We start from the raw sequence: 9277 nt of genomic DNA, 5'->3' as shown, positions 1-9277 counted from the left end.
GTTTCCCTCCGTGGGGTAGAACCAGCAACCACCATTGTTTTCTTTTTCCGTTTCCAAGTTGAAATTTAAAGTAAATGGCGCAAAATTTGGGAGTTGCAGAAATGGAAACAGAGAAAGACTATAGGGTGAAGTTGAAGTCTAAAAAAGTTGTTACAGATCAATTGGGAAAATATCGAGAACTCATTAAGAAACTATTAGATGGCCAGTCTACGATTACTGAAGAAGTCAAGCAGCAAATTCTGGAGGAATTACTGAGGGTGAGTGATGTTATATGCTTTCCTAGCTAGCTAAATTAAAATAACTTTTCATATTATAATTGGCCGTATGTGGGAATTTAGCGAGGTACCTTTCTGAGTCATTTCTAGCTAACCTTTATTATTGGGTTGATATTTGTTGGATTGCCTGCCAGTCTACGCTGACTATCTCAAAAACGATATAACGTTAGCAAGGCTGTTCGCTAGGCACCAATGCAAGCTTTTAAGTGACCTGCAGCTGGCTCAATAGCCTTCACAATCTGAGTGTAATCCTCTGATTTACACTTCAGTTCTACCCGGTCTGACAGAGGGTCTGAAAACGTTAGTTATGTCTCATAAGACTTCATGTTTTTGTTGTTTTCACAGGACTTTGACAGAGGTGTACAAGAAAACATTTTGATCAATGGGAAAGCTTGGGAAGATGCACCTAATGAGGGTGATGATGGTATGATTAACTACAAAAACAAAAAAAGTGTGCTAGACAAGGACCTGGGCAATGTACAAAGTGCAGAATGTAGTTTTCAGCCAGAGTAATTACTCATTTTAAAGTTTATTCATCCTTTGACCCATGATTTAAATTTCTGTTTTTTACTTCCTATTTTGTAAGACATCTTAGTTCAGATGTGAAAGAAACATATCTTGGTTCTATCTAAGGCAGGGTAGGACTACAAAGCAAAGATTGTTCTGTGAGGAAGCAGGTAGGCCCACTTGATGTTAGTGTACCAGGTGAGTGTCTTCCTAATTGTTAATGTAGCAGTTGGACTAAAATGTACCCCTCAAGGTTTAAAAGTTGCCAGAAGTAGTTTTTTAGCGTTAAACAAATGTTACAAACCTTGACTTGACAAAAAATATCAATTTTACATGAATGTAAAATGTAAAAATAATACAAAGTTATTATTATTATTATTATTTTGTTGTTGTAGGCTATTTGTGATGGATAATTCACTGGTTCTTGAAAATAGAACATTTGCTGTTTTGTGCCTGATATTTAACATATTTTCACAACATTATATCAAAATCTAACAAATAATGTAGGCTGCTGATAATGTTTTTTTTTTTTTTTTTTCCCAGAGGAAGATTGTAAAGCTTTAGATGATTTGTTGGATGAGAACATTTTGGAAACTACCTTGAAACGTAGCGGCTACCCAAAAAAGATCCTACCCTATGTTGTTCGGTCTTTGAAAGCAGAGCGAGAGCTAATGGTATGATATTAATTCTCTAGTTGTTTTTAAATACTGTTATTATTAATAGTATTATTATTATAATAATGATTATTATTTAATCATACAGTGCCCTTCAGAGTTATTGGCACCCTCAATTAATATGAGCAAAATAAAAACGCTGGATAACATTCACTTTATTGTTTTTCAAATGTTTTCTATGCTTCGCAATATGAGGAAATGACATAGTTTTATTGTGATACAATTGTTCAGAGGAAAAAAACCCATCTTTAACACAAAATCATTTTTATTCTGAAAAAGCTGTGTGTTGTAATTATTGGCACCACTACATTTAGTACTTTCTGCTCCCTCCCTTTGCCATGATAGCAGCACTGAGTCTTCTCTTATAATGGTTGACGATGTGGGAGAATGCGTACGAAGCGATCGGAGGCCATTTCTCCATACGGCATCTCTTCTTCAGAGTCTCACAGTCCTTGGTCCTTGCTTTGTAGACTCCCCACTTCTGCTCACCCCACAGGTTTTCAGTTGTTTTTAGGTCAGGGGACTGGTATGACCATTTTTGTCTGGATTTGGAGCTATGCTTTGGATCATTGTCCTGCTAGAAGATCCAAACGCGCCCCATTTTTAGCCTCTTGGCCACGTCCGGCGTTTGGATAATTGATTATGTACATAATTTATCACGTCATTGTGCATCTTATAAATAGGACGCAATGTGGACAGCTTATTACGCCCCGATGAATGCTGATATGCCAAAACGTGTAGGCGTGGAACTTGTTTGAGCAGTTCTCATCGATATGCCAATCTAATACAGTCTTTAAAACTTTTCTTTTTCCTCCGATGAGAGTGCCTTGAACTTCATTGAGATTTTACACTTTTTGCACTGCGACACCATTATTTGTTTTCCAGCTCTGGTGTTTGTTGCCAAAACGATCTATTCTCACCTAACCAGAACACCCAGTTCCAAAGTTGCATTGACAGTTTGCAAACTGCTTACGTTTGTGCTTTGATGACAGCAGAGGCTTCCTTCTGGTAAGCCTGCCAAATAGCTTGTGGTGAAGTGGAATATTATCAAGGAAATCCAGAATAATGTTGATTAATGACTAGTTCAGCATTATATTTGATTAAATTAAGTATTAGTGAAATAAATGACTAGTTTATTAATGATTAAGCTGAAATCTATTACACATTTTATTTACTCTGTTTAGTTTTAATACAACTTTTATGATAACCTTTTATGATTGATGATTTCATGGCAATTTATGTCTTCCTGTCTAATGACAGCTTGATAGTTTGATTAAACTCATTTTTGTCTTGCCATAAACTCTGTGAGTGTTCCTCTGGATCAGTTTGCACCACTTATTGGAATGGAAGTGGTGTTTAACTGTAGTTCTGGATACTTGGTGACCTCAGGATGCAACCAACTTCTGCAATTCTCCAACTGTGAGCCTTGGAGATGCTTCTGCTTCTCGAACCATCCTCCCTCCTCACTCTCTGTGGGGGTAAAATACAATGAAGGCTGGTTTTCCACAGCTCCAGTTGTTTGAAACTTTTTAATTATTACAATATTAGAGGAGATGGGTGTTTTCAGACTTTAAGTTCATTTTTTATAGGCATTGCCTGATTTGTGAAGGTCAGTGGCCTTTTGTCTGATTCTATTTGTGTATTCTCTGATCTCACTGCCTGGTGATGGATGACTAAGGGAGTTTGGCCTTTGTGTCACCTTCAGTGTTCCTAAAGACTCGGGTGTGCTTTAAAAATGTTAAATATGAATGGAAATATATGTCAAGTACATTTTGTTCCTAAAAATTTCTAGGGCTGCCGATAGTTGACGTGTTTTTGAGAAAAATGTTTTTTTTTTTTTTTTAATAATGTTTTTTTCTTTTAATAATTTTTCCCAAATTAAAGGTTAGATTTCTCTCTTATTTTGAATATAAGATCAAGCTGATAATTGACAAATACATTTAGATAATTCTGGAGGGCACTGTATATCATACCACTGTTCAGAAAAGCCACATGTTATTTTACAGATGCCCACTAGATGTCTCTGTTGTATCTATGAACTCAAAAGTGAACTTAATTGTTGACATGATTTGAATAAGCATGTCTTCATTTCATTTTGGACCTACAGTTAAAGACATTTAAACTTTAAGTGTGAGGACAGATCTTTTAGATAAAATTAATTGTGCTTTATATACAAATAATACTTTAAAATGAATGTGAATATCTGACTTTGTGTTTAGGGTTTGTATAAGGAAGTTGTGAAGCCCCAAGAGATGAAAAAAGATCCAGTTCAAGGTAAATATGCTTACAGTTTGATATTTTGTTGAATTATTTAATATCACTGAATTATACTGTTCCAGTCAAATGGTGTTGTTGTGCTTTAGCTGAGGCACATTCCAGCAATAGTTTTTACATGCACAGCACCTCATGACGGTACCTGCCTTGTAACTCGCTGGCTCACTTATGTTTAGCAGGCTGATTATTCTCCACAAGGGGGAGCTACTGGTGCTCAAGCAGCTGAAAATTGGTGGTGTTACCTAATAGTGGTGCTTCGCATCAATGACGACTGTGTGTCCACATATAAACAGTAGTTCTATACTCCACTTTGGAATTTTCTCCCTTACCATTATTAATCGGGAGCCATACATTTTTCTTGAGGTTAACTCAATAGTCAGCTAGTCACCTCAAGGAACTTGGAGACTGTGGTTAGTTGTGTTTGTTGCAAAACTTCAAAATTTCTATGAAATAGTTTGTGGTGTCTTCCACGCCTGTAGGGTGGTGTACAAATATTGGTTAAGCTCACTGTTCCTCTTTTGATATCTGAAGGCCTTGCTACAGGAGTGTCTGTTCAACATACTGGGTTCATTTCTCCTTTGTAAAAACGGGTCCCTTTTTTTTAAAGGTTTTCAGTAAGGGATTTAACTTGTGTTTGGGGTACTGGGTGCTGAGGGAGATGCAATAGAAATCTCATGATAACTTTCCATGTCCTAAGAATATAGACTGGAAATATTTAGAGTAGCCGTTTCGCTATCAATCCACCTGACAATAGTAGTCATACCGACAATCTCGCTTGAGAAGACCATTGCTTGATCATGGAACTTATGATTGGAGTCTTGTTCATAATACTGTAAAAATGGCTATTGAGCATCCCCTTGGCATGCAGCTGAACACAGTCTGGAGGTGTTCCTGCGGTCGTCCTTTACGGACAGCATGCACTGCGGTCTTGGAGGTGACTGGAGTTGTGGTCATGTGCCTTGGTTGCGCTTGGTCTCACGCGAATCACAAGGGGATCAGGAGATTGACTGCCAGTTTGTAACCTCGGTCGTGATCCAAAACCACACCCTCACACTGCCAGCGCGGTAACAAGTGACATCCTGTTTACCCCGACACTTCCTGTCTGTGTTAATTTCAGGCAAGCCTTCAGCTGTGCAGTAAAGGTCAAAACACGTTACTCAGGTATTCACCTCTGTGTGTGGGGTTTAATTAGTTTTGACTGCCGGTGTATTTCCCCACTTAGAGTCATGTTTTTCATGGCTATTTATGTGGGTATGCAAAACTGTAAATTCCCACTGGTAGGGTTTCACAATCTCTTAAAATGTCACAACTTTTTATTTCCCTCTCTCTCTTTGTTACATTACAGACTTTGCTTTTATGTAGATCAGCAAGCATATTTCATTGATATATCCTTTCCCCAGAAACCATAATGATGAACTTGTCGGAGGCTGCTCCCAAGATTACCAGACAAGCCAGCTCAGTGATGAAGGTACACTCCCTGTCAAAACCTGCTCGCAAACTTCCCTCACTTCGCCCGCGCAAAAACGCTCTGCTGCATCCCACTGGCCGCTCGTTTTGCTTCCCCTTGCCCCCAACGTCATATTTCAGTTCAGTATTTTCAGAAGCTATTAATACTATGCTTTCAAATAATTGGGTTTGGCGAAGTCTCGGGGGGGGGGGGGGGGGGATTAGGAATAGGTCGGATTCTTTTAAAATAAAGAAATTAAAATCGAAGGTTTATTTGTGTTTTATTTTCCCTGTGATATCGCGCAATGTCCCTTCGGCATTTCAAATGCGCACTGCTCTCGGTGTAGCCCGTGCCTCCGTGTTTAAATGAACCGGAGAAGCGCGGATGAGCGTCGACTTCGCAGCCGAGCGGCACATCTTGTTCTCTTGCGGTTTGCAGTCCCTCCAGGGCTTGCAGCAGAAAGCGGCCGGGGTGTGTCAGGTGCTGAGCATGCAGCCCACCGCCGAGTCGCGGGAGATCCACGCCGAGGTCTTTGGCGCGCCGGGCGGCGAGGCTGCGCCGCTAGTTCCGGGCGGCATCGCCAGGAACGGCCAACCGCTGAAGAGGGCCGTGCTGGAGATGGAGCTGAGCAGCGCCTACGTCCTTCCCGTCAAGAAACCGCCCGCCGCGGCGAACGTTGAGGAGCCCTGAGTGTCCGTTCCAACAGGGGGCTGAAGACCGCAATCTCTTACTGTTGCACGAGAATGTAGAGTGAATGAGGGCATTGGCATCCCATGTTTCCACTTAGCAGGTGTAGATTGTTGAGCAGTCCAAGTACCGAATTCTGGAACTTGTAAATATCGCTATAAATGATGGCCTCAATTCTGCATTCTTGGATGCATTTGGTTTCTCTGTCTCAAGTCGTCAGGGGCGACTTCATTTCAGATTGGCGCCCTTTCCCCCTGCTTGTTTTCAAGGCGGAGGATAAAAAGTTCGCCTAGCTAGTTTTTACGCACATGTGGATCTGAAAAACAATCCGGTGATATGTATTTACTATGAGAAAATGTACATTTGTAATATTCCATGCATGTCAATCCATTACTGCTCATTTGTACTGTCCTGCTAATTCCTGTCTATTAAAAAAAATGAAAGGCAGTATCGCTGTGGTTATTTTTTTGTGGATTGAACTTAATGTCCTTTTGAAAGGTTTATATGTTTTTAAATTTTTAATCTGAAAGCAAAGTTAAGGTATGTAACCCTCAATTTACAATTGAGATGACATACTGGCAAATACTGTTTGCCATCACAAGTGGAATACATAAAAATACCCGTCTGCAATGTCTTTCGGATCTTTTCCGAATTTCTGTCAATGACCATGTACAGAACAGTCTTCACAAACCCGCCATCAGTTTGTTTTTAATTGCATTTAACTGCATGTTTTTGTGAAGTGATCTAGCCCAAGGTTGCAAGCATACGTGCAGCGCTGCTTAATGCATTTACGGCCATGAAGCGACGTACTGTACCGCTTCGATACAACACGTGACTTAAAAGAACGTTAGGAGACGATTTCAAGAACTCACCAAGAAAAAGTGAAACTTCTCTGCGGTCTCCATTGCATCACCGAGACCGATAAAAGGAAAAGAAAGCTTCCCGTTCCTAATTACGTAAACACGGTTAAAGCATGGGTTGCTTACTACTATAGTGTGCACTTGAAGTTAAAGTGCGTGGACAGTAAATGTGTGCAGCTAGATTGACTCGACGAATTATGTTATTTCATGAAAGGCATGTCTGAAGATGGACTTACAAATCGACTTTTTCCACAGAAAAGACAACGACATGCACATTCTTAAAAGTTGCGAGGTACGGTACGTTAGTCTGCTAACCTAACCTAACCTTGTCCTTTTTTACATTGTAATTGTAATTAGTCGAAAACATGCAGAAATGCGACAATATTAAATGTGAAATTGTTAATGTAATGTTAAGAATACTTGATTGCACATTGCATTTGAAAATTATGGTTTGTTAAAGGAAAGAGACTTGTGCAGTTAAAGCAATAGTCATGCATTACTTACATTGTTATTGCAATATAAACATTTGCCTGACTTGCGGAACAAGTCAGAACGGTGGCTAATTTCTAGTGTCTGCTGTAAATAGCAGCCATGTAGTTGAAATTGAAAGTATTCCATCCTAATGTCCTCATGAACTTTTCATTCACAGTTAGCACTAAGTTTGCATTCAATCAGCATACTCTGTCACTCAGACAAGCAGCCTACACTGGCTGATGTACTTGACTTGCCAGCTAATGTGATTTTTTGCGCTTTGCTTTCGCAAAAGAGCTCAGAGGATGATGGGAAAAAGATGAAGAGAAGAGAGAAAAACAGAGTGGCTGCGCAAAGGAGTCGGAAAAAACAGACGCAGAAAGCCGACTTACTGCACAAGGTTAGCGTCGCTTCTCCAAGAGCTCTGTACAACTAGCACATCATCCACTGTCAGATGTTCCACATTTTTATTAAGCAATGGAGTAGAAAGTGTTGGGAATGTAACCAGCCGATTTATTTACGCTAAATCTTGAACCGATCTGAAAGCATACAGCGGTCTAGATTTTAATTTTGTTCAGAAAGCCTAATAAGAAATAGTACTGTGAGTTTGATTGAATCCTCGCCGTCACCTGAATGAAGCATCAAGGTAGCTGAATGTATTATATACAGGATCTCGTGTGTCGCAGGAGTTTGAGTGCCTGGAGCAGGAGAACAGCCTGCTGAAGAAGGAGGTGCAAGCCCTGCGGGAGGAGCAGAGGATTCTGACGGAGGCCCTGGAGGCCCACGAGCCGCTGTGCCCCTTCCTGCACTGCGCCATGAAACTGGTGTCCAGCCCGAGGTCAGAGGTCATGGCCAGCTGTCTCCCCAGATAGGGCTGCAGTTCGGCCCAAGGTTGACCTTTTGCACTTACACAGATCTCAGGAGCCCCCCCCCTCCCCCCCTGAGGTGCCCAAGGCATGGGCTACACCTGCATTTGACTCTGCCTCTATGATCAGGCGGATTCCGGAAAGTTGGAAAAACGGAACATTCCAGGGTTTTGACCGTTCTGTAAAAACCTGCAGCCCGCGGGTCAAATAGAGGTTCTTTTGGTGTGGTCTCGCAAGCTTCCAGATTGAAAGACAGTGATCTCGCAAGCTTTCAGATTGTGTGCGCTTCTGAATCTGTTATCATGTACAGGTACATAACCTTGTAGCCTGTTGTGTGAAATGTAAATAAAGCCGGATATTTGGAAGGTGATGTAAAAATAAACAGTCTCTTAAGCTGCCTCCTTTAACCTATGGGCAATTTTTTTTATTGAAGCCTTTGGGTGACATAAACAGTGTATTAATTTCATCTTGAACATTGATCATTGGGTGTCCATATGGTCAGATTACTGGGTAGCTGCCCTCTCACAGATGAACTGCTCATGTGCAGTGGGGTAGAGCTGTTGATGCAGTTTATTGTGGGCCCCATGATGGCATCTCTTATTGGGCCTCACTATCCTTGGCCACCCCAGAAAATCCAATATTTTTAGTTCAGTTTGACCAATTCAGAAACTGAATTGAACTTCAGTTCATCCATTGAGAAATAGGCATTGTGTGCTATGAGTATTTTTAAGGTGTGGGAAAGCATATAGGTGATTAGAATGTTCTGAGCATTGATGAACTGAACATTCTAAAACTGATGCAACAATCACTGCTAGTAATTGAAAACAATGGTTTTCTAGAGTCCTGACTTAGAATAAAAATGAATAAACTCAATTTCCTGAATTGTCTAGACTGAAGTGGAATTGACCCTTCACGACGTGTTCTTAAACCGCAGAATTGTTCGCACGTGTTATTAAAATGATGAATCCCATCGTCCTCATAAATGTAAAGCGCGTTCCAGTTGTTCCTAATTAGCATAGGTAAACGCCCCACCAATCCCCATAAAAGGGCAGGAGACTGTAGGGCCGTGTGCACACAGAAGTCGAAAAGAAAAGTTGAGAGCGAACGAAGTCAATAATACCCAAACAAAAATCTAAAGAGGGTGGAGCACCGGACTCCAAACGTAAGAAAAACTTAAGTAGTTCTGAAGTGGAGGTATTGCTGCGGGAAGTGAACA

General features: G+C 40.7%; 2 protein-coding genes across 2 annotated transcripts; both read left to right on the top strand.

The window, feature by feature from the left end:
- Window positions 1-4: 4 nt before the first annotated feature.
- nsl1 (NSL1 component of MIS12 kinetochore complex) lies at window positions 5-6311 on the top strand. Its single transcript, XM_064340181.1, has 6 exons — window positions 5-257; window positions 621-699; window positions 1326-1456; window positions 3676-3730; window positions 5131-5198; window positions 5616-6311. The coding sequence occupies exons 1-6, from the start codon at window positions 75-77 to the stop codon at window positions 5865-5867; spliced, it is 768 nt and encodes a 255-aa protein (XP_064196251.1). The 5' UTR covers window positions 5-74; the 3' UTR covers window positions 5868-6311.
- A 409-nt stretch (window positions 6312-6720) lies between these two features.
- batf3 (basic leucine zipper transcription factor, ATF-like 3) lies at window positions 6721-8468 on the top strand. Its single transcript, XM_064340183.1, has 3 exons — window positions 6721-7016; window positions 7491-7595; window positions 7882-8468. Exons 1-3 carry the CDS (start codon window positions 6951-6953, stop codon window positions 8065-8067), a joined length of 357 nt encoding a protein of 118 aa, XP_064196253.1. The 5' UTR covers window positions 6721-6950; the 3' UTR covers window positions 8068-8468.
- Window positions 8469-9277: the final 809 nt, after the last annotated feature.

Source organism: Anguilla rostrata, chromosome 6 (assembly GCF_018555375.3).
Source record: "Anguilla rostrata isolate EN2019 chromosome 6, ASM1855537v3, whole genome shotgun sequence".
NCBI classification, from domain to species: Eukaryota; Metazoa; Chordata; class Actinopteri; order Anguilliformes; family Anguillidae; genus Anguilla; species Anguilla rostrata.
The sequence above is the reverse complement of the archived record's forward strand: the minus strand, read 5'-3'. Positions and strand labels throughout refer to the sequence as shown.